At 46.0% G+C, this 26,307-nt stretch overlaps 1 protein-coding gene across 4 annotated transcripts in view; it reads right to left on the reverse strand.

Annotated features, from left to right (window-relative positions):
* Positions 1-26,307, reverse strand: part of SLCO3A1 (solute carrier organic anion transporter family member 3A1) — a 390,549-nt gene that overhangs the window by 64,259 nt on the left and 299,983 nt on the right. For all 4 annotated transcript variants that reach the window (XM_061158630.1, XM_061158632.1, XM_061158631.1 and 1 more), the window contains exon 5: positions 5,196-5,360. In XM_061158630.1, coding sequence (XP_061014613.1) covers positions 5,196-5,360 — 165 coding nt within the window. The remainder of the gene's footprint in view (positions 1-5,195; positions 5,361-26,307) is intronic.

Here is a 26,307-nt window from a genome sequence, read left to right on the forward strand (position 1 = left end):
AGGACTATAAACCTGCTATTTCTGATTCTCAGAGACTCAAGGCATCTTAGGAGGACCAAAGGATCCTAGGGGTTCCAATCTCTTGTTTGGTTTTGTTCTTATTCATTTCATCTAAACTCAGCTTTAAATTACTGCATGTCATTTATCCTCCATGTAGACTGTGCATGGCCAATTTTCCAGTTTAGGCTGCCTCTTGCTTGCCAATCAACAGACCTCTAGGTCAATTGACTACATCAATCAGCTGGTATGTGCCAAAGGAATGCAAATTAATTTTAATATTCGGGTGAGAAAAGCATAATCAGGGAGGCTGAGCTCTGCAAAGAAAATAGCACAAGTCAGATTTTAAGAAAAACACAGTATTTTTGTATTATTTGACGTTCTTTCTCATCCTGGTACAGACATGATCTTCAGGACCTCACCCCTACTTGCCTGTCTCTCCCCCATGCCATACTGACTCCCCAGCCATACCCAGTCCTCTTCTCTTCCCCCTGGAACAGACCAAATCCATCCAAGCCCCTAGTCTCTGCACTTGCTGACTCTTCTTTTACGACATTCTGTTGTTGTTTTAGTTGCTAAGTCCTGTCTGACTCCTTGCAACCCTATGGACTGTAGCCCACCAGGCTCCTCTGTCCATGGGATTCTCCAGGCAACAATACTGGAGTGGGTTGCCATTCCCTTCTCCAGGGGGTCTTCCCAACCCAGGGATCAAACTTTCGTCCCCTGCATTGGCAGGCGAATTCTTCACCGCTGAGCCACCGGGGGAGCTCCCAGGACATTCTTACCCTACGTCTTTACCTGGCTGGGCCGTATCCTCACAGGGAGCCCGGGACACCCCACCTAGAGTGATCCTGAAGCCCATCTGAGATTCCTTACTGTTTCCTGCCGTGTTTTATTGTTTACATGGCTCTCTCCTCATTATGTGATGCTGCCTCGGACATTTCTGGTTTTCTGGTTTCTTGTTCTCCCTCCCCCTCCTAAGATGCAGTTTCCCCAAGGACCAGTTCCATCCTGTTCAGCCCTGGTTTCCTGTGCCTAGCACAGCGGCCAGCCCAGAGTGGGCACTTGGGAACTATTTTCTGGATGAACCAAAGAGTGAGCAGATTGGATCTGTGTCAGTGAACACTGATGACCACAGCCCACACCCGAAGAGCAGGCTGCATTCTGTTCCATTTTCCATCAAAGGCGGTGGGGAGCAGCGCCTGGTGATGGTGGTAACTATGGCAATAACAGGCTTTGGGCACCTTCTCTCCAAGCCATCATCCACTTCCCCTCTCCCTCCCTGATGTGTATGAAGCCTTAGCATGTGGGCAGTTATCAGAACTTCCCTGAAAACTCCATCCTCATTACATTAACCTATGCAGATTGAGTCCTTCTTATCTTCATGCATAAATCAAGGCCATCAGTCCTTAATCATCTGTGCTGCTCTTTTTAGGAACTCTGCCCCATCTACTGATGAATTCGGGGGTGGCCCAGGGACAGCACTGATGGCCCGGGCTGACGGCAGGGGGCTCATCCCCTAGGTCTGTGGGAGCTACTGATGAAGGCCTCTGGGACACAAGTCTTGCCTTAGGCTTCCGTGGCCTCTCTCTGTCCCCTCAGGGCCCCCCGTCAGCCCCTCCTGCAGCCAACCCTCCAGACAGCACGACAGCGTGATGCCACAGGCAGGGCACAGGGAGAGGGCATATGTCCTGCCTGCCTGGACTGCCAGACAGATGGACAGACCGACAGATGGCCACCAGGCTGCCTCTCCCCGGGACAAGCACTCCAACAGACAGAGTCACTGAGACAGAGACAGATGCAGGAAAGCAAGATTGATTTTTGCCTTCTGCCCTGAAGACTATTGATTTGTTGGTAGGAAACTTTAGGAATCTGTTCTGAACTAGAACAGAGCCCCAACTTTGAAGGAAATGTAATCAAAATGTAAGAAGCTGCAGTCAAGAAATCAGGAAGTGAGAAAGTCTTTGGGTGCTGGAGGGCTGAACCTGAGAGATTGTAGGTGTAATGGAGAAGTTACAGCTTTAATTACAGAGACACTTTTTACCCTGTCTCTGTCAGATGGGTACTAAGGGCTGACTGCATTTTGCTAATATCTCTTGGAAAAAAATGCTTATAAAAGAGTGGGTGGTAAAGAGTTATTAGTGAGAAAAAGAAAAACATCAGCCTTGTGCTGCTCTGGCAGCCACCAGGGAGAGGTGCTGGGGTCTGGCCACATCCTTGTTGGTAGGGTTTTATTTTTATTTTTTTAAACTTGATACCTTACGTTCTGTGACGTGCACAAGATTAAGGGAACACCGGTGACTTGTTGCGTCTGTACCCACCCCCGTACTAAAACATTTCCAGTAGCATCAGGGCTTCCCTGCTGTCCTCATTCTCCCAAAGTCCAAGAGTAACTATCATTCTGGCCTCTATTACTTTAATTAATTTTTCCATTAAAAAAAGTATTTATTTTCCTTATTTTTGGTTGCACTGGGTCTTCACTGCTGCTCGGCCGTTCTCCAGTCGCAGACAGTGGGAGGCTGCTCCCGAGCTGCGGTGCACGGGCTTCTCACTGCAGGGGCTCCTCTTGCAACAGATCACAGGCTTCAGTACTTGTGGCTCTGGGGCTCCAGAGTTTGGCCTCAGTAGTTGTGGTGCACGGGCTTAAAGCTGCTTCACGGCATGTACAATCATCCTGGACCAAGGATTGAACCCGGGTCCCCTGCATCTGCAGGTGGATTCTTATCCATTGTACCACCCGGGAAGTCCAACCTTTCCTCTTTCTAACTCTTATTAATATGACTCTCTGAGTCTGACGTCTTTTGACAGATCCATCCACATTGAGATATATATACAAGCTCTTGCTTTCTTACGCTGTGTGGCAGTCCGCTGTATGAATATTCTATAATTTACTTACCCATTCTACTAACTGATAGATATCCAGACTGTTTCCAGTTTGGGGGTTTATGCATAAGGCTGTTTTAGATACTGTTACCTATGTGCATATATATGTTTAGTTGTGAAGTCATGTTTGACTATTGTGACCCCATGGACTGTAGCCCGCCAGGCTCCTCTGTCCATGAGATTCTCCAGGGAAGAATACTGGAGTGGGTTGTCATTTCGTTCTCCAGGGGATCTTCCCAACCCAGGAATTGAACCCAGGTCTCCTGCAGATTCTTTCCCAACTGAGCTATAAGGGAAGCCCTACTGTTACCTAAGCATATATAAATAAGTGGGCCTAAACACTCATTTCTGTTGGATTTATGCCCAGAAGTGGAATGCTGGATCCCAGAGTTAGTATATGCTTTCAGCTTTTGTAGGCACTGCCAAAGAATTCTTCCCAAGCACTTGTACCTCTGTGCATCCCACCAGCATTGGAGGAGAGTTCCAGTGGCTCTACCTCATCACCGACACTTGCTGCTATCAGTCTGGTGGACGTGGACTAGCATTTCATTGTTCACATGTGTTTTCCTGGTGACTCATGTTGGGTCAACACCCTCACACGGGTTTACTGGCCATTCTGTGAAAGAAACACTGAAGCAGAAGATCAGAAAATATCACCTTGCCATTCCTCTCAGGACACGATCTACTCCTACTTAACAGAAGATAACTCCATGGGGCGGGAGTGTTCTCAACTTCCAGACTGGACTTGTCATATTCTTGGGGGTCATCCTCATGTCTCTTTTCTTCTCTGCACTTTCTGAAACAGATGAGCTGTTCCATCAAAGGCTGTCCACCACATTCCCTCTCTTTTCTGCACATCACCTCTGCTGGCTCTTTCCTTTCTGCTTAGACACCTGTTCAAGTCCTTCCTGCCACAATAGCACTGTCTCTTAGCAACAGTACCATTACTCGAATCACTTGATGGCAACACACATCACCCACCATGTCTCCACTCCTTCCTTCCACTGCCAAGCTTGGGAAAGTGTCCTGCAGTCACTGGTTATTCTTTCCCTCCTGTGGGCTGCTCCTCACACCACAACATGGGCTCACCTGCTGCAGCTTCAAGGACACAGCCCTGACATAAGCTGAAAGACAGCCTGCTTGTTGAAGGGACCCAAGGCATGTGAGGTTGCATCACACACGGACACTCTCACTGCTGATGGCTTCTTTCTTGGAATCATCTCTTCCTTGACACCTTGTGATCCACGAGTTTCTTTCAGGAGTTGCCTCTATGGCTTCCTCTATTTCCCCATGGGTGGTGTTTCACTCTTCTATTTCTACACATTTTCCTTCTGTAAATTCCATTCCTGTGTCCTCAATGACCATGTGCACACTGATGCGATCCACATCTCCTTCTCCAGTCCTCAACCACACACAGGACATCATGTGGATACATCATGGCCATCTCACACTCAGCAACTTCACATCTGAACTCACAGCCTTCCCTACACATCTGATTCTTTACTGCTACTTTCAGGCTTCACCAACAGTACCACCCCCTGTCTAAGCCAGAAACCTGGAAGTCATTCTTGACCCTTCTCTCTCCTTGTTGTGCTATGAGATCACTTTCCCTATCAGGTATAAGTAATCCTGCTTCTCAGGAGTGGAAACTGGTTCTCTTTAGCAGGCCACCTCCAAAGGACTGGAGGCAGATGTCTATGGTTTACTGTTGAGAAGATTGGTAAGGCCACACCTGAGCTTGGGGAGAAGGAATGTTATGATCCATTAGTTATGTCTGCCATGGGCACAAGGATGGAGGAGAGCAAATGGCTTCTAACCTCTATATCTGTTGACCATGGGTTTTATGTTTCCAAGAATATTCTTGCTTTTTTATGCTCCTGATCAAAGCCTATGGGCTTGGCCAAAAAGTTCATTTGGGTTTCTCTATCACATCTTACGGACAGAACGATCTTTTTGGTCAACTCAGTACTAACCTTTTAAGATCCATCTTGATTCCCCTCTTTGTTCATCACATCTTCCCCCTAATTCTCCAGTTTACACCAATTTATGGACTTCCTGGCCTGTCACAATGCTTCCTATGCACATTTTATATTTTAGCTCTTTATTATCACGTACTTCAAGCAACTACTTCAAGCAGGTAAATCTTACTCCAAGAAAATACTCTGAAATTCTTCAGCACACAGACCACATGTATATTCTGCTGCAGGAGCAGCATGGTCTGGGCTGTTTGATTGGTCTCAGTCAATGCTTATGGTATTAGGAGCACTGGCGGCCTCCCGGTGCGGGGTGGGGGCGGATGGGTGACACAGACTTACCTAGCAGCTGGTTGGCAGAAGAGGTGGTGAGGTTAAACTGCTGCTCCAGATACTTTCCCAAGAAGGCAGCGAAGCCAGCCACCACTGCAATCTCCATGCAGGCGGCCAGGATGATACAGGTAAACACGGGGTTTGAGAGCAGGTGCTTCGTGACCTTCGGGATCACTGCAGGGAGAGAAGCGGGGGACCAAGGTCATAGACACTACACTCTAGGCCTTCTGCCGCCGAGGCCCACTCAACCCATCCCAGGAAACAGCACCTGGCTGCTCAGGCTGAGGCCTATAACCTGTAAGTCAGTCACAATTGTGAAAACTCTGGCTTCAAAATACACGCTAATATTCTGTCAACTAAACTGAAAACTACTAAAGCAGGAAAAACCACACAATGTCTTTTTTTTTTTTTAATAGCACATTGGACATACTATTTTATAAGCCATCTAAAAATTTTTTATTTCTATCCAGCATATAGAAAGAGGCATTTGGGATTTGTTTGTCAAAAGGTAAAATATAACTTAACTATATATTATAAATACATTATAAATGTATTAACTACATTATATTAATATATCTAAGTTATGTATAGATACATTATATTTTATTTTCTTGGGCTCTGAAATCACTGTGGATGGTAACTGCAGCCATGAAATTAAAAGACGCTTGCTCCTTGGAAGAAAAGCTATGACAAACCTAGACAGTATATTAAAAAGCAGAGACATCACTTTGCCGACATGGTCCATATAGTCAAAGCTATGGTTTTTCCAGTAGTCATGTATGGATGTGAGAGCTGGACCATAAAGAATGCTGAATGCTGAAGAATTGATGCTTTCTAACTGTGATCCTGGAGAAGACTCTTGAGAGTCCCCTGGACTGCAAAGAGATCAATCCAGTCCATTCTAAAGGAAATTAAACCTGAATATTCATTGGAACGACTGATGCTAAAGCTGAAGCTCCAATACTTTGGCTACCTGATGCCAAGAGCCAACTCATTGGAAAAGACCCTAATGCTGGGAAAGATTGAAGGCAGGAGGAGAAGAGGATGACAGAGGATGAGATGGTTAGATGCCATCACCGACTCAGTGGACTTGAGTTTGAGTAAATTCCAGGAGATAGTGATGAACAGGGAAGTCTGGTGTGTTATAATCCATGAGGTTGCAAGGAGTTGGACATGATTTAGTGACTGAACGACAACAAAGTGGATATATCAATACATTTGTGATAAATATTTATAACTGCATGTGTTAAGAAAATATAATCTTTAACAACTCATTGTTTTATTTTACATTGGAGTACAGTTGATTTAAAATGCCGTGTTAGTCTCAAGTGTACAGCAAAGTGATTCAGTTATACACGTATCTATTCTTTTAAAGATATACTTAATCTTAATAGTTTCAAGAAAAATGAAATGTCAGTGTATGCATGTGCTTTGCTTAGTCACTCAGTCATGTCCAACTCTTTGCGACCCCATGGACTGTAGTCCCCCATGCTCCTCTGTCCACGGAATTTTCCAGGCAAGAATAGTGGAGTGGGTTGTCATTTCCTACTCCAGTGGATCTTCCTGACCTAGAAATCGAACCTGAGTCTCTTACATCTCCTGCAGTGGCAGGCAGATTCCTTACTACTATGCCACCTGGGAAGCCCAGGATATGTATATGCGTATATATGTGAATTTGTGTGTGTATCCACATATATGTGTGTGTGTATGTGTGTGTGTGTGTGTGTGTGTGTGTGTGTGTGTATCTCTCCAACCTCTATCCCGCCCTTCCTTCTCACAACCATAGGTACCTGGCCGAGCTTCCATGATCACTCACTTGGGGAGACCAGAGTCTTCTTTACCACTTTTACTCTTGATGCAATACAGCCCTTCCCTATACAGCAGCCAGTGGGGCCAGCTCTAATCATTTTCCCATTCAGAACTCCAGAAAGGCCCAAATCCACACGTGGCACGATGGTCCACGGTCTGCCCCTCGGCTGTCTGATCACACTTCTGATCACGCTCCATCCTCGCGCTGGCCCCACCCCAGCTGGACCTGGTCCTCCCCATCCAGGTCTGTGCACGGGGGGTCTTCCCTCCATTAGGATGCGCTGGTCCCAGATCTTTGCTCCATCTGTTCCTCCTTCCTCCAATGGCCTCTCCTCATCACTCAAGGCAACCCAGAAGCTGCCCTGGTGCTCAGGGCTCAAATGAGGATTAATGGTTGGCAAAAATACTTTGTGGCTTGTGTACCACTTTAATTACCAATGGAACCAAAGCAGGCTTTTGTTGAGCTGGTTCATTGCAATCTGATTGTATTATACTCTGTTTTTTAAGTATGTGATTTCATAAACCACCGGGATTTCACTTTAATTCTGTGCTTTTACAAGTGAGAGATTTGGTATTCTTAAAATCCTTTGAAAGTAATCACGTTACTTGGATATTTTCAGCCATGAGAATCCTTGGTACAGGGTCTTTGACCAGATCTCCTCAGCTGTGGAGTGATGACATGTCCCGGCAGTATGCAAGGGAGTCTGGGGGTACCAGAACACACCCATCATTTCAATATTTATGCTATCATTTTGATGTGTACTAAGTAAAAAGAAGTTAACTAAAATAAAACTGATAAATCAAGTGTTTGGTTTCATGGCTACAATAACTTAAAATGATGCTAGGTTAAAACAAGTAAACTGAGGACTTCCCTGGTGGTCCAGTGGTTAAGAATCCCCCTGACAATGCAAGGGACATGGGTTTGATACCTGGTCTGGGAAGATCCCACATACTGTGGAGCAACTAAGCCTATGCACCTAAGTACCATAATTTCTGAGCCCACGCTCTAGAGCCCTTCCTCTGCAAAGAGAGAAGCACCATATCACAATAAAGAGCAGCCCCTGCTCGCTGCAACTAGAACAAAAACAGACAGATTTACAGTTACTTAAAGAGAAGTCATGTAAATAATGGTACAGCTGGTAAGGAGATAAGGCAGAAATGTGTAAAAGTGATACATCAGTGACAAGTTAGGGGACCTCTGTTCCCCTGTAATCATAATAATGTGGAACACTTGGCACATGGTATACTTGATCCCACCTGTGTGAACAGAAAAAGGTAAAAGAGAGTCCCAGATGAAGACAGTACCACCGCAAGTCTAGGAAAAAACAATCAGGGCCCATGGTCATACAAAATAAGCAGGTGAGCTGTGTCTAGCACTGCTCACCAAGATGATGAATTAGCCAGCTGTCCTAAAGAAGAGAGCTAATTACACAGGCTCAATCTCATCTCCTAGGAGACAAAACCTCTAAATGGCCCAACTAATTAAAATAAAATAATAATAGGAGATACATAAGTTTTTAATAATGTTAACAGACATGCTCAATTAATCAAAATGACAGAACAATGGGTCAGAAACTGGCAGATACATACAACTTAAAACTTATTATTTCTGGGAAAGATACCAAGTTTCAAAAATGAAAATCTATATATAAGATAGGGACTTAAGGAGTCTTTGACATAATGAAAGGAACTTAGTTATTGGAATGGACTGAGCCAAATGATTGCAGGCTCAGAATCACCATGCACTGAGAAATCCAATTCTATATTCCAGCCGAGAAGCAATCGGACAATAACCAGAGCTGGTGGCCTCAGCTGTTCTGCAGTAGTTTCTTAGAAAGAAAGAAAGCAAGTGAAGTCACTCAGTCATGTCCAACTCTTTGCAATCCCATGGACTGTAGACTACCAGGTTCCTCCGTCCGTGGGATTCTCCAGGCAAGAGTACTGGAGTGGGTTGCCATTTCCTTCTCCAGGGGATCTTCCCAACCCAGGGATTGAACCTGGGTCTCCCGCATTGCAGGCAGATGCTTTACCCTCTGAGAAACTACTAAAACCTTAGGAAGGCAACTCTTGGATTAAATAAATGCATGCACACACATGCACAAAATAAAACAAAAACTTTAAAAAGGGTGGTGGTGGTTCAGCTGTGTCCAACTCTTTGCTGCCCCATGGACTTAAATCATCAGCCTCCCATGCCTATGGAATTGTCCAGGCAAGAATACTGGAGTGGGTTGCCATTTCCTACTCTAGGGGATCTTCCCAACCCAGGGATCAAACCTGCATCTCTTCCATCTCCTGCATTGGCAGGTGGATTCTTTACCACTAGCACCACATGGGAAGCCCTTTAAAAAGAGTATGAATAAGAATAAAGATATGGGAAAACAACTTTGAATCCATGGTATTCATACAGCTACTTTATTCACATACCTACTTTATTGCAAGTGCACAGGCCTTTATGAGTGTGTTTTGTTCATCTTTTACAGGATTTCAAACATTGATAATAATCTTTTCCTCAAAATGTCATTGTGAATACTTGTCTAGAGGAGGTTACACTTAAAATCTATGTTTAAATGTTGTAAAATTTCCCTTTGTTAAATCCACATTATTAAGTATTGTACAAATATTTAGAGCAATGTTGATTATATAATGTTTAAAAATGTGCACTGTTCAACAAATACAAAAGATGGATGCACTGGGCATAAACAGAAGGTAATGAGGTAAGTATATGTCTTCATGAACAAAAACCCCTGGGATGTTAAGACTCCATCATCATAAATCACTGCTAATGAGTGAAGGCTGGTTTAACACGTTGTGATGGTACAATGCATCTGTGACAAGGGATGGGCTGATTATGTCACAAAGCGCCAAGCCTCACAGAGAGTGGTAGAGGTTACATGAACAACCAACAGTGCTTCCTTGTAATAAGTGAATTTGAAAGCCTCCAGCTGTTCATGTTTTGGCAGGTAATAACACTATTGCTCCATCATTGTAGCCTTTTGGCATTAAGATATCTAAACTCTGGAAATACTGTTGACAATCAGTAGGCAGGTTGGTGACATTCTAGGAAAACCATCCTTTGCCATATTTTTATTGGAGGCTCCACTTTCCTTGTTACTGTGAAGATTCTTTAGGTCTGGGGACTTCCAAAGAAAAAGCACCACAGCCACAAATAACACTGCCATTGAGCTGACACCATAAATATCCAACTGTGTTCTCTGGCTCAAAAATGACACCAATGAGAATTCAAGTTTGATCACATTATCTATTTGTTGTTGTTCACTAGCGAAGTTGTGTCCAACTCTTTGTGACTTTATTTACTGCAGTACACCAGGCTTCCCTGTCCTTCACCATCTCCTGGAGTTTGCTCAAACTCATGTCCATTGAGTCAGCAATGCCATCCAATCATCTCATCCTCTGCCGTCCCCTTCTCCTCCTGCCTTCAATCTTTCCCAGCATCAGGGTCTTTTCCAAAGAGTTGGCCCTCCACATCAGGTGGCCAAGGTATTGGAGCTTCAGCATCTATCCTTTCAGTGAATATTCAGGACTGATTTCCTTTAAGATTGACTGGTTTGATCTCCTTGCAGTCCAAGGGACTCTAAAGTGCCGTCTCCAGCACCACAGTTCGAAAGCATCAATTCTTCGGTGCTCAACCTTTTTTATGATCCATACATGACTACTGGAAAGATCATAGCTTTAACTAGACAGATCTTTGTCAGCAAAGTGATGTCTCTGCCTTTTAATACTCGGTCTAGTTTTACTTCCAAGGAGCAAGTGTCTTAATTTAATGGCTGCAGTCACTGTCCACAGTGATTTTGGAGCCCAAGAAAATAAAGTCTGTCACTGTTTCCATTGTTTCCCTCATCTATTTGTCATGAAGTGATGGGACCAGATGCCATGATCTTAGTTTTTTGAATGCTGAGTTTTAAGCCAACTTTTTCACAGCCTTCCTATTTTCTTTTCCTTGATCATGGCCATCATGGTTTATCTGGGGACAAGGAGGGCCCTTCTCAACAAAGACAACTCTAGCTAATGGAACACTTTCATACTTCAGCAAGCATTTTAATTATTCCAGAGATAATTCCATTTCAGTAGGAAGGATTTCTTGTCAAGATAGGAGCCTGCCTGCTTTTGTCTTAATATCGAATGACTAATTTTGCCTTGGATTACATGTGAAAATCATTAAGCTTGAGAATTACCTAACTGGAGGCCCAGGGAAGACTGAGTGGGACTTATTTGCATAAAGGACAATCTTTTTTCCCTGTCTACCTGACTGACTTGCCTCCAGAAACGACAGCTTCCTCTCATGTTCAGCTATTTTCCTCCTAGGTTCTTCCTCCCCTTCTGGGTTTTATTGCAATGACCTGTAGTGCTCTCAAAGAAGATTCCTTTTCAAAGGCTCAGTCTACCCTCCAAAGCCCCAGCTTAAGGGGTATTAATTAGCTTGACCTTAGGGCTATCCCAGTCTTCCAAGCTTTTTCACGCAAATGGATTGTTAAAGTCCACAAAAAACTCTTAACTTCCCAAGGTGGCAGCTGCTAATGAGGTGGCCTAGACTGGTGAACCGAGGCCACGCCAGGCTGCCAAACACCTGCAGACTCCCGCAGCCATTTGCCTCCCACCTTCTGACTTAGTCTCAGAAGTTGGGAGCTGGCGTGGGAGGCAGGTGAGCCTGTATCATGCAGCGTCACAGCTGGGGAGACTCTTCACCTCTCATCAGGAGCCGAGTGCTGCTACTGGCAGAAAGATGCAAAGTTGGGAAGAGGGGCAGGGGAGCCATCTGTAGGGAAAACAAGTTTTCCACTGCTAGGCTTGGACCACCTGATGCGAGGAGCCGACTCACTGGAGAAGACCTTGATGCTGGGAAAGATTGAGGGCAAGAGGAGAAAGAGGCGACAGAGGATGAGATGGCTGGATGGCCTCACCGATTCAATGGACATGAATTTGAGCAAACTCTGGGACGTAGTGAAGGACAGCGAAGCCTGGAGTGCTGCAGTCCATGCGGTCACACAATATCAGACCCAACTTAGCAGTGGAACAACAACAAGAACAGGCTTGGGAAGGCAGTCCTATAGGACAGCAGTCCCAGGTACCAGATCCATGGAAGACAAGTTTTTCCTGGGGTGGGGGGGATGGTTTCAGGATGATTCAAGAACATTACATTTTTGTGTGCTTTATTTCTATTACTATTATTATATCAGCTCCAACTCAGATCATCAGGCATTAGATCCTGGAGGTTGGGGACCCCCTGCTCTAGGATGGAGTTTCCCAGAAATCTGTGGGTCCTGCAGGAGGGAGAAAGGCAGATTTGGAGAAGTCCTGAGGATTAACCCTGGCAGAACATGTCCTGTGTGCCAAGTACCGTTCTAACCGCTTACACGACTGAAGTGACTTAGCACGCACACCCATCCCTTTTCTTCTACGGCTCTTTTTAAACAACATGGACTAAGCCCTTAGTTGTGTCACATCTGGCCATTTTTCCTAAGCACACTGGGAATTTTTTTTTATTCTTTATTCTAATAATTAAGCTATACTCTGGTTACCAGAGGCAGAGTACACGCTTAGTCCTCAGGCCAACATCAGTACCTCTCAGAACCCAGACCAGAATGGCACAGTGGTTATAAGAAGGCTGTGTGGTGCAGGAGCCAGGGTTTGAGTTTCTGCTTTGCTCCCCTAGCCGAGGAACCACTGTCTTCTCATCTGTAAATGGAGGATTTTAATCCTACCAAGAGGGCTTCCCTGGTAACTGAGACGGTAAATTACCTGCCTGCAAGGCAGGAGACCTGAGTTCAATCCCTGAGTCTGGAAGATCCCCTGGAGAAGGGAATGGCTACCCAATCCAGTATTCTTGCCTTGAGAGTCCTGTGGACAGAGGAGCCTGGTGGGCTACAGTCCATGGGGTTGCAGAGTTGGACACGACTGAGCAACTGAACAGTCATTCCAGGAACATAATTTTGAGACTCATGCCCACTAGCCTCCTCTGTCCATGGGATTCTCCAGGCAAGAACACTGAACTGGGCTGTGGTCCTCTCCAGGGGATCTTCCTGATCCAGGGATCGAACCTGCATCTCTTACATCTCCTGCATTGGCAGGTGGGTTCTTTACAACGAGTGCACCTGGGGAGCTCCAGAAAAGGAAGGACAGAGGGGTGAAAGAAAGGACTAGAGTGCCTACAGAAGAGGTCTGTACCACAGAAAAGGTTTCACTGAATGAGGCTGCATAAAGTAATGGCTAAGAACCTGGTCTAAGGAGCGGGGTCACTGGGGTTAGAACTCTGGCTTCAAGACTGAGTAGGTCTGTGACCTGAGTACATCACTCCATCCCATGGATTGCCACAGACATGAAATGAGACTGGCTGTCTGTAAAGCATGTTGCCCAGGGACTAAGACTCCACACTCCCAATGCCGGGGGCCTGGGTTTGATCTCTGGTCATGGAACTAGATCCCACATGCTGCAGCTAAGAGAATTTGCATGCAGCAATTAGATCAAACATGACATAATAAAGACTGAAGATCCTGTGTGCTATAACAAATACCTGGAACAGCCAAAACAAACAAACAAACAAGGGCATGTTTCCCAGTGCTTCTAGAATACAGCTAAGAGTCTGATAGGATTATTGGCAAGGATTTACTGTATAGCACAAGGAGCTATTTTCAATATCTTATAACAAATATAATGGAAAAGAATAGAAAAAAAAGGATATACACATATATGTGCATAACTGAATCACTTCTGTGTACACCTGAAACAGAATATTGTAAATCAGCTATTTGTTGCTGTTATTTAGTTGCTAAGTCATGTCCAACTCTTTTGTGACCCTATGGACTACAGTCTGCCAGGCTCCTCTGTCCGTAGGATTTCCTACATAAGAATACTAGAGTGGGCTGCCATGTCCTCCAGGGGATCTTCTCGATTCCAGGATCGAACCTGAGTCTCCTGCATTGGCAGGCAGATTCTCAGTATACACTGAGCCATCAGGTATACTTCAATAAAAGAGAGTCTGATAGGAATTAATAATAATTAATAATAATAGAAATAATCCTTGGCTATGTTAGGGAAAGAGCCCTTGCATTGGGAGGCCCTCAGACTCGCCGTTGGAATGCCTGTGGGATCAGATGTGGTGCTTCAACAGAGCGGGGAAGAGCCTGGGGAAGGTGAGAGGAGCTCCTGGAGGACAAAGGCTTTCCAGAAAGATTCCCCTCCTGCAGAGGGCGGTTCAGCAGGTCAGGGGGTCAGGAGACACAAGTCCTTGTCCACTGCTTGTCCTGGCAATTAGAGGTAGCCTGAGGAGTGCTCACTGTGGGGGCTCAGTTATACTACCCTTGACCCTCAGATCTCTCTGCCTTCTGTCTCTCTACTGAAACTGGCCTTAACTTTCTCTTTTATAACATTGCTGTCAATAGAGCATGGCTAACATTCCCCAAGAGGGGAGATGGGGCCAGGCTATACCACTGCCCAGGAACTGTGACAATGACAGCCGACACCTGCCTGGCAACCAGTGTTGAATGGGCACTGTGGTGAGGTTTCTTTTTAACTCTCACAACTGTTACACTTGGGGGTGGTCTTACCATCCTCTTCTTGGACCCAAGGAAACCAGGGCTCCCCTGAGAGGCTGAAACCCAACCATCTACATCCCAGAATGCAAAACCAAGAGGTGAAGGAGGGTGGATTTGAACTCAATTCTGCCTGCCCTCTGGGACTTATTTTCCTGAACAGTATTTTCCTGAAAGGTGAGCCACCATGAAGTGCTTCCCAACATAGGAGACCCACAAGCAGAAGAGAAGAGAGATGGGGGGATCTGGGTGAGATAAACAACAGTACTCAAGTCATGACCAAAAAAAAAAAAAGAAATGAAAGCGGATGGAAGAAATAATGGAGATGTGGAAAAACACCATCATGGAGGCATAAGAGCAAAGCAAAGGATGAGTGAAACCTGAGAAAAATGAAGCTTCATGGGGTAGCATAAATGTTCACCAGACGCCGAGCTGGTTCACACATGACCATGACAGCCTGTCATCCCAGTGCCACCAGCCCCACTGGATGCCCTTGTATGGGTCCTCCTGTCTGTCCCCCAGGAGGAGCCAGTGCTCTTGGGTTGAGTAGAGATAGAGCAGCTCCAACCCCAGAGGTGGGCATCGTGCCCAGTAAGAGGAAGTGAACGTTGCTCAGTCGTGTCCAATTCTTTGCAACCGCATGGACTACTCAGTCTGTGGAATTCTCCAGGCCAAAATACTGGAGTAGGTAGCCTTTCCCTTCTCCGGGGGATCTTCCCAAACCAGGGATCAAATCCAGGTCTCCTGAATTGCAGGTGGATTCTTTACCAGCTGAGCCACAAGGGAAGCCCAAGAATACTGGAGTGGGTAGTCTATCCCTTCTCCAGGGGATCTTCCCGACCCAGAAACTGAACTTGGGTCTCCTGCATTGCAGGCCCGGTAAGAGCAGATACTTAATACACACAAAGTAGATGAAAGAATCTAATAAAGAAACAAATGAATTGCATAGCCTTGAAAGGGAACTGTCATAGTCTCTTAAGGAACATTAACTGTAGATAAGACTGATTTATGATCACACCATATTCCACAGGTTCATGGGCTGTGAAGGAAGTGGGGATCTTAGTTAATACGGTCATTTCTATCACTGATTCTGGGGGTGCCCAATCTATCCCTTAGGTAGGTAGGGGAGGAGGAAATCCTGGTGGGAGGTGAGGCCCATGGAGCTGATTAGTCTTCTGGAAATGAGCACCTACCATACACTTGCCCCAGACTGGCAGCCTTGGGCCTGCTGTGGTCTCATCACTACTGAGGATCCATCCCCTAATCTCTGCTCTGGGGACCCAGGGGAGCTTCTAGCACCCTCTCACAGCCAGCTTTGAGAGCAGTAACCACCAGGCTTCTGTCGGCCCATCTTCAGTGAGGTAATAGGCAGATGGTAACACCTCCTTTGTTAGAGAAGGTCATAGTTTGAGTGAACAAGCAAGAAACCATCAGTACGAACAGCTAGGACATGGAAGCAACGTAAATGTCCATCAACAGATGAAGGGATAAAGAAGCTGTGGTACATATACACAATGGAATATTACTCAGCCATAACAAGGAATGTGCCTGAGTCAGTTCTAATGAGGTGGATGAACCTAGAGCCTATTATACAGAGTGAAGTGAGTCAGAAAGAAAAACAAATATCGTATATTAACACATATATGGAAACTAGAAAGATGGTACTGACGAACCTATTTGCAAGGCAGCGATGGAGATGCAGACATAAGGAACAGACTTGTGGACATGGGGTGGGGAGAGAGGGTGGGATGAATGGAGAGATTACCATGGAAACATATACACTACCATGTGTAAAATAGGTAGCCAATGGGAATTTGCTGTCTGACTAAGGGAACTCAAACTAGGACTCTGTGACAACCTAGAGGGGTGGGGTGGGGCGGGAGGTTCAAGAGGGAGGGGACATGTGTGTACCTAATGCTGGTTCATGTTGATGCATGGCAGAGACAAATACAATATTGTAAAGCAATTACCCTTCAATTAAAAATAAATTAATTAATAAAAGAAAAAAACCATCCACACAGGAAATGAGCATCTAAAGTGAAACCCAAGTGTCAGACGGGTATGGATCAGTTAGGGCAACCCAGAACCCAGTAGTTCCACTGATTCTTTAAAGATCACCAGTTCCCTATAGCCCCTCCAAGGAGGAGCAGCATAGTTGCCCATTAGCTGGTTTAAAACAAGAACAGAGAGTCCACAAAAGAATGCTTAGCGTCTGCAAGCCTGCAAGTTCCTAACTGGGGCCACCTTAGTCATTTCTCAGCATCAGGAGTGTGAAGTCGGAAACACGATCTCCACAGGATTGGGAGGTGGAGAAAGGAGCTTGGGACACAGCAGGCTCTCATTCAGCCCCAAATGTTGCATCTTTCCATGATGGCAGCAGAGAGAAAATGACTACGGAAATCAAGAGTTCTTGGTAAGCAAACAAGACATTTTTATAACTTCATGCTAGCCTTCTCTAGAACCTTCTCTGGGAGTAGGCTACCACATCCCAGTGGTGGCCAGGGCGACTTCATTTGGCATTCACAAAAACACTAACGAGGAACTTCCCTGGTGGTCCAGTGGTTAAGACTACATGCTCCCAATGCAGGGGGCTCAGGTTCAATCCCTCATCAAAGAAGAGCCCACATTTCATGTGGCACAGCAAAACTAACTAACCAAATAAAAAATATGCAATTATAAAAAGAAAGAAAGAAAGAAAACAACAACAAAAGCAATACCAAAATATCTTTTTTTAAAAGCCTCCAAAAAATACGAAAAAAAACCAAAAAACCACTAACCATGGGAGAGTTCATTCCTGGGAAGTCTGAAAAGAGAAACAGCAGTGTCTAGAAAAGATGATGAAGCCAAACACTCAAGCTGACATACATACATACCTATCTCTAAACTTTCTAATGCTACTTCTGGAAGTGCTGGCATTACAGCAAGCCTTCTCAGCATTTTTAAAATGCTGGTGTAAATATCAAAGAGTCATGTCACAGACTCTCAACCTTATCTCATCAATAGGTCACCTCCCCCACTTTATCTTATATGCAACTGCCCGGGAAGTTAGCCCCTGGTATAGACCCCCTAAGGGACTTCCCTCAGCTCTGACACTTGTTTTTTAACTGGGAGCTCACTTAGAATCTCCTGGGAAGCTTTCAAGATATTCAGATGCCTAAATCACCTCTCCCAGAGCTCCCTTCCCCACTGTAGACTCGGAGAATCATTTGTAGGGATGGGGACCCTGCATATGTGTGTTTCAAGAAAAGTCCACAGCATTTTTTTTCATTTCTAAAATATTTTTTTCTTTTATTAACTCCTTTTTCGAATACTAGCATCTCATTTCTGAGATTTTCATTTTAAAATAAGTTTTATCTGCTTTATTAAAAAAAAAGAAAGCCCACAAGTGACAATGACACAAATCCCTTGTTGGGAAACAAGGGCTCATAAAATAAAGTCTAGTCTCACTAGAGGGCAATGAGAAGACCCTCAATAATTCATTCATAATTTTACCACTTACTGGGCAGCTTTGGATACTAGGAACTCGGCTGGGTGTGGGAGCTGAGAGCAGCCTGTCTTCTAGCATGATCTTCTCTAAATCCTATTCCCCAAACCATGCACATCTCGGGCATCCCAGCCCAGAAGCCCCTCCTCTCCCCTCCACCCATGGGTATCCTGCTCATCCTTCCAGATCAGGCAGAAATGCTGCATCCTTCACGCACCTGTTTTCGAATCCTTCCTCTGGGGTCCTCACGGCATCCCTTCGAACCTCCCATAATCCTCACCACCTTCAAGCCTGTACTATGGCAATACTTCACAACTGCCTAAAGAGCTGACCTGAGTAAAAGAGTCCTGGGATCACAGAAGTCTGAGAAATGTATAATAAACAAAGTCAGCCAGCTTTCCTCACAGCTGGCCTTCTCAGAGCCTTTAACACAGACATAGTCTATGAGTCTCCAAGAGCATCACAGCATACAGTTTCCCAACTTATTTACCCACGGAACCACCCCTCCCAGTTTTGTTGCTGAATTGTACTTCCTTGGGCATTTCAGAGGATTCGCCTTCCAAGGAGCCCCCACTGGAAAATGCTGTCTTCTAGTTATTCCCTCCCTCCCTCCCTTCTTTCCAAAAGCACGAGGGGCATCCACAGTGGACCAGGCATGGTGCCAGGTGCCCTCACCTATGCTCATTTCAGGAACTTTGCTGAAATAACTTGAGATGGGGAGCTGTGGCTAAATAACAGACATAACCCCCAGTGTGTCCTCCATCAAAGACGATACAAACACAATGACACCACTGACCAGTCCGGCCCCTGGGGATCTGTAAAAACAACTCCTTTGACATGGCTGCATTGGAACCACAGCCTGGTACAGGATTCCAAGAGGTTGGGAAGGCAGACGGTTTCCTGGGCCATGGAATCAAGAAAGAAGACTCTAACGGGAAATCTGCATGATGGGGGAGCACAGCTCAGAAGACAAATTGCATGATAAAAAACACTCAGCCATTCAGTCTGCAGAACAAGGACTCGCAGATCACCAGGCTCCTCACAATAACATCATGCTGCAAGGCACAGGCCTCTAATTAGGAAAAATGTAGCAGGAACCGACTGCTGGCTCACATACGATGGAGGCGGCTTGGCAGAGAAGCCGAAGCTGGAGGCATGAACTGGGTCCCGGGGCTGAGCGAACGAGCTTGGGGCCCCCACAGAAGAGTGGGAAGTGCAGGGGTGGGGGCTGGTGAGGATGCACTCTGCCCGAACAGCAAGACACCTGCCAGGAAGACGGGCAAGCCAAGACCTGCACCCAAAGGCACAGGGCATGTCAGCGGAGCCACTGGGCCGGCAGACTCCCTGTTCAGAGTCAGGAACAGAGTCTCCTCCACGCATGGGAAGGTCACCTGGGAGCCAGCCACGACACTCAGCCCAGGTGGAGCTCCTGCCCCTGAAGGAAAGTTACACGGCTCAGAATAGCACCATTCTATGCAAAACTAAGAACTCTCCCACCGGCAGGAAAAATGGACATGAAGGTTGATTATGCCCAGCTCCCAGGCAGAATTCCTTGCCCCAGCCATTTAAGAGATAACTACTCAGAACAACTGTGGAGAAGAACAGGCCCCCTTAAGACAGTAGCTTTCCACACACATGCCTGTATATACTTACTCTTTTCTTGGGTTAGGGCAGCAGCTCGCTAATCTGACTGCTGCCCCTTCTCGCCTCGTTAAAGGTGATCTCTTCCTGTAAAGTGTCAGGCTCGTTCTTTTTCCAAATCTCGCCTTCTCTAACTCCCTTACCCTATAGCTCCACCAGCCAGCGTCTGTGAGTGCGTCTAACACAGGCCCAAACCCTGGGAGGGGCTGTGGGCGACGGCGGCTTTGGGAGAAGCAGCAAACGGTGCTGAGCTGGGCAGTGTCTGTCCAGCCCTCCACGTGTTGTTTTCAGTCACTCAGTCGTGTCTGGCTCTTGGCCATCCCGTGGACGGCAGCACGCCAGCCCTCCCTGTCCCTCACCATCTCCTGGAGTTTGCCCAAGTTCACGTCCATGGAATCAGAGATGTCATCCAACCATCTCATCCGCTGTCTCCCTCTTCTCCTTCTGCCTTCAACCTTTCCCAGCAGCAGAGCCTTTCCCGTGCACCTAACCCATTGTTTATCAGATGGATACTGAGCACCAGCCATGTACTGGGTTGGCCAAAAAGTCTGTCAGGGTTTTCTGTAACATCTTAGGGAAAAAACCTGAATGAACTTTTTGGCCAACTCAGTACAAGGGCGTGGGCAAAGAGATGTGGTTCCTGCCTCACGGAGCTCCCGGGGGAGGTGATAACGCCTACAAAGGTCACACTCTGAGCATGACACAGAGAGCAACATGCCGTGGACGGGGTGCCCTAGGGATGTCAGGAAAACGTCCTTGGGGAAGTGATGTGTGAGCTGACATCTGAAGATGGGATCAGAATCCCCGGAATGGGAACAGCAAGTGCAAAGTCCTGGGAGGGAGGGATCCTGGGGATGCAGAGGACCAAAAGGAGGTTGGAGAGGTGAGGCTGGTGTGGTGGGAACAGGGCAGCAGGTGTGGGAAGAGCCTGGGGGGGCAGAGCCTCATGGGGCTGGTGGCATGTCAAGGGCTCAGCCTCTGTCCATCAGGAATAGATGCATTGTGCACACATCCTAGGGTGGCTGACAGCTTGGAGGGGTGAGGACAGACTGGAGCGTGAGAGACCACGCACAGGATGTCTGAGAGATATTTAGGTGCCAAAGTCAACAGAACCTGGTGATGGGTGGCATTAGGGGTATGAGTGGGGAGAGGGTTGAGGAAGGTATCAACCCAGGGAGATTTCATTCCCCTAAAAATGAAAGTCCTCTAGAGTCGGGCTCTGCAGTTTCTCTGTTGGAGAGGGAGCAAGTAGACATGGGCTTCCCTGGTGGCTCAGATGGTAAAGAATCTGCCTGCAATGTGGGAGACCTGGGTTGGATCTCTGGGTTGGGGAGATCCCCTGCAGAAGAGAATGGCTACCTGCTCCAGTACTCTGGCCTGGAGAATTCCATAGACTATATCGTCCATGGGGTCTGAAAGAGTCAGACGCGACTGAGCGACTTTCACTTCACGACTGAGCCACAGTTTTGGTACACACTGTTGAAAAGTCACTTAGGACCCACTGATGCCACTTCTTCCTTCGCAGAGGGCCTGTTTATTGTCCTAAGGTGCAACACAATGTTGTGGTCAAGAAGTTGGGCACCGGGACTTCCCTGGTGGTCCAATGGTTAAGAATCTTCCCCGCAATGCAGGGGACGTAGGTTCGATCCCTGGTTGGGGAACTAAGATCTTGTATCCGTTGGATCAACTAAGCCTGCACACCACAATTAGTGAGTCTATACACCACAACAGAAGATCCCGCATGCCACATCTAATACCCGAGGCAGCCAAGTAAATAAATAAGTGATTAATAAAAAAAATTTTTTTAAGAGAAGATAGGCACTGAGGCCCTCCCACAGCTCCCACAGCCTTTTCTTTCCAAATGTAAGCTTTAATTTCCTTGTCTGTTAAATGGTATATATACCAGTTGGGGCTGGGAGGGATTCTCATGGGGCTGGGAGGATTAAATGATAGTGTATGGAAAACAAATATTAACTGCTATTGTGTGTACGTGTGTGTGCGCACATGCACACGCGTGCACACTGGCAAGAAAGTGTTCCTTTATTTACTCATTCATTCATTCAACCCCTATCACCTATTAATACATGTCAGGCAAACTGCTAAGAAAAGATGAGAAGTGAAAGGCAAAGGAGAAAAAGAAATACCCATCTGTATGCAGAGTTTCAAAGAATAGCAGAGAGAGATAAGAAAGCCTTCCTAAGTGAACAAGGCAAAGAAATAGAGGCAAACAAAAGAATGGGAAAGACTAGAGATCTCTTCAAGATAATTAGAGATACCAAGGGAACATTTCATGCAAAAATGGGCTCAATAAAGGACAGAAATGGTATGGACATAACAGAAGCAGAAGATATTAAGAACAGGTGGCAAGAAGAACTGCACGTAGAAGAACTGTACAAAAAGATTTTAATGACCCAGATAACCATGATGGTGTGATCACTCACCTAGAGCCAGACATCTTGGAGTGTGAAGTCAAGTGGGCCTTAGGAACATTACTAGGAACAAAGCTAGTGGAGGTGATGGAATTCCAGTTCAGTTCAGTCGCTCAGTTGTGTCCGACTCTTTGCGACCCCATGAATCGCAGCATGCCAGGCCTCCCTGTCCATCACCAACTCCCAGAGTCTACCCAAACCCATGTCCATCGAGTCGGTGATGCCATCCAGCTATCTCGTCCTCTATTGTCCCCTTCTCCTCCTGCCCCCAATCCTTCCCAGTATTAGGGTCTTTTCCAATGAGTCAACTCTTCGCATGAGGTAGCCAAATATTGGAGTTTCAGCTTCAGCATCTGTCCTTCCAATGAACACCCAGGACTGATCTCCTTTAGGATGGACTGGTTGGATCTCCTTGCAGTCCAAGGGACTCTCAAGAGTCTTCACCAACACCACAGTTCAAAAGCATCAATTCTTTGCCGCTCAGCTTTCTTCACAGTCCAACTCTCACATCCATACATGACTACTGGAAAAATCATAGCCTTGACTAGACGGACCTTTGTTGGCAAAGTAATGTCTTTGCTTTTAAATATGCTATCCAGGTTGGTCATAACTCTCCTTCCAAGGAGCAAGAATCTCTTAATTTCATGGCTGCAATCACCATCTGCAGTGATTTTGGAGCCCAAAGAAATAAAGTCTGACATGGTTTCCACTGTTTACCCATCTATTTCCCATGAAGTGATGGGACCAGATGCTATAATCTTAGTTTTCTGAATGTTGAGCTTTAAGCCAACTTTTTCACTCTCCTCCTTCACTTTCTTCAAGAGGCTTTTAGTTCCTCTTTACTTTCTGCCATAAGGGTGGTGTCGTCTGCATATCTGAGGTTAGTCAAGTGGGCCTTAGGAACATTACTAGGAACAAAGCTAGTGGAGGTGACGGAATTTCAGTTGATCTCTTTCAAATACTAAAAGATGATGCTGTGAAAGTGCTGCAGTCACTATGCCAGCAAATTTGGAAAACTCAGCCATTGCCCACAGTACTGGAAAAGGCCAGTTTTCATTCCAATCCCAAAGAAAGGCAATGCCAAAGAATGTTCAAATTACTGCACAACTGTGCTCATTTCACATGCCAGCCAAGTGATGCTCAAAATCCTTCAAGCTAGGATTCAATAGTATGTGAACCAAGAACTTCCAGATGTTTAAGCTGGATTTAGAAGAGGCAGAGGAACCAGAGATGAAATTGCCAACATCCGCTGGATCATAGGAAAATCAAGTGAATTCCAGAAAACATCTACTTCTGCTTCATTGACTATACTATAGCCTTTGACTGTGTGGATCACAACAAACTGTGGAAAATTCTTAAGGAGATGGAAATACCAGAACACCTTACCTGTCTCCTGAGAAACCTGTATGCAGGTCAGGAAGCAACAGTTAGAATCAGACATGGAACAAAAGACTGGTTCAAAATTGGGAAAACAGTACATCAAGGCTGCATACTGTCACCCTGCTTATTTAACTCATATGCAGAGTACATCATGGGAAATGCTGGACTGAATGAAGCTCAAGCTGGAATCAAGATTGCCGGGAGAAATATCAATAACCTCAGATATGCAGATGACACCATTCTAATGGCAGAAGGTGAAGAAGAACTAAAGAGCCTCTTGATGAAGGTGAAAGAGGAAAGTGAGAAAGTTGGCTGAAAACTCAATATTCAAAAAACTAAGGTCATGGCATTAGTGAAGTGAAGTCACTCAGTCGTGTCCGATTCTTTGCGATCCCATGGACTGTAGCCGACCAGGCTCCTTTGTCCATGGAATCTTCCAGGCAAGAATACTGGAGTGGGTTGCCATTTCCTTCTCCAGGGGATCTTCCCAACCCAGGGATCAAACCCAGGTCTCCTGCATTGTAGGAAGACACTTTTACCATCTGAGGTCCCATCATTTCATGGCAAATAGATGGAGAAACAATGGAAATAGTGGCAGACTATTTTCTTGGGCTCCCAAATCACTGGATGATGACTGCAGCCATGAAATTAAGCTTGCTCCTTGGAAGAAAAGCTATGACAAACCTAGACAGCATATTAAAAAGCAGAGACATCGCTTTGCTGACAAAGATATGTATAGTCAAAGATATACTGGTTTTTCCAGTAGTCATGAACAGATATGAGAGTTGGACCGTAAAGAAGGCTGAGTGCCAAAGAATTGATGCTTTTGAACTGTGGTGCTGGAGAAGACTCTTGAGAGTCCCTTGGACTGCAAGGAGATCAAATCAGTCAATCCTAAAGGAAATCAGGCCTGAATATTCATTGGAAGGACTGATGCTGAAGCTGAAGCTCCAATCCTTTGGGCACTTGATGGGATGAACTGACTCACTGGAAAAGACCCTGATGCTGGGAAAGATTGAAAGCAGGAGAAGAAGGGGATGACAGAGGATGAGCTAGTTGGATGCCATCACCGACTCAATGGACATGAGTCTGAGCAAGGTCCAGAGGACAGTGAAGGACAGGGAGGCCTGGACAGGGGGAGAAGTGGATACAGCACAAAGGGAGGGATGTGGGGGCTCCTGAAAGGTGATCCAGCAAAACGTTCTGAAGAACAAGATCAGAGATGAGGGGCCTTAGAGCCAGGAAGGAAAATTTATTTGATGGCACAGCTGAGAGGCAAAAATGTGTCTTGGATATGCAGGCTCCCACCCGGGGGAGGTGCTAGAGCTTTACGAGACCAAGCATTTGTCCACCAGCTGCCTGCTTTGTGAACTGGTTGTGTGACAGTCACCACCAGACAGGGACTTCTGGGCTGTGCAAGAAGTGACTGCTTTTCTACACAGTTCTGGAAAAGATTCTGAGCTTCCCATCTCTCACCTTCTCAAAACAAAACCCAACTGATGGCCAACTTTGTAGAAACAGACCTTCAAAGCCTGCTTTGAGGGGAGAGAGCACTGGAAAGTGATCACAGGTTTGAAGTCCTCTGTCACCGAACAGGAGCTCTGTGTCCTACCAGGGTCCCCAGCCTCTGGGATCTAATGCCTGATGACCTGAGGTGGAGTTGATGTAACAGTAATGGAAGTAAAGTGCACAACAAATGCGATGTGCTTGAATCACTGGAAAACTGGTGTCTTCGATGAAACCTGTACCTAGTTCCAAAAAGGTTAGGGACCACTGCTGTTAACCTATAAACGAGCTAAGTCCTAATACTGACCTTATGCAGCTTCTGTAAAGTTACACCAGACACCACATGGCAAAAACCTAGGGGAGCTGAATGACATGGCTAAGGTTGCATGATTAGGAAGTGGCTGAGCTGGATTTAGACCCAGGTGAGGAGCCCTATGGCCCTCCCAGAGCAGAAGAGGCTGTGTGTTTCAGTCCCAGCGGGGAGGGGGATGGTGTGGTTATTCTTATGCCAGCTCTTCTCAGGGACCTTTGCTATGTAGAGAGTTTGGCAGGAGACATAGGCTGATGGCTGGACTAGAAACCCATTAGTAGTAGTCACGTACAGATGTGAGAGCTGGACCATAAAGAAAACTGAGTGCCAAAGAACTGATGCTTTTGAATTGTGGTGCTGGAGAAGACTCTTGAGAGTCCCTTGGATAGCAAGGAGATCAAACTGGTCAATCCTAAAGGAAATCAACCCTGAATATTCACTGGAAGGACTGACGCTGAAGCTCTGATATTTTGGCCACTTGATGTGAAGTGCTAACTCATTGGAAAAGACCCTGATGCTGGGAAAGACTGAGGGCAGGAGGAGAAGGGAATGCCAGAGGATAAGATGGTTGGATGGCATCATCAACTTAAGGGACAGGACATGAGTTTGAATAAACTCTGGAAGATAGTGAAGGACAGGGAAGCCTGGTGTGCTGCAGTCCATGGGGTTGCAAAGAGTCAGACGCGACTTAGTGACTGAACAGCAAGCTCAAATGAAACAAATGAGAAACTGCAACCTACAGATCCGTACAGTAATGCTAGTTTCTCTAACATGTGCAACAATGCTGAGCTTATCTGTACTCCCAAGCGTGCTGCATACTGTATGCACACCAGTTGGGCTTTCAAGGCTGCAAATCAGATTGAAGAGTTTGGGAGTGCTTGGCAGCATCATGTGGTGCTTTTGGTGGAAATGTCCATGTAGCGGAAACATTTCATCTCAGGTGGAAAAAGTGAAGGCTTTAAACCACGTTGGCCCCCTCTCCATGAGCTGGCAAGTGTAAAATTTGTCGATTCTC

This window comes from Dama dama, chromosome 13 (genome assembly GCF_033118175.1).
Source record: "Dama dama isolate Ldn47 chromosome 13, ASM3311817v1, whole genome shotgun sequence".
Taxonomy (NCBI): Eukaryota; Metazoa; Chordata; class Mammalia; order Artiodactyla; family Cervidae; genus Dama; species Dama dama.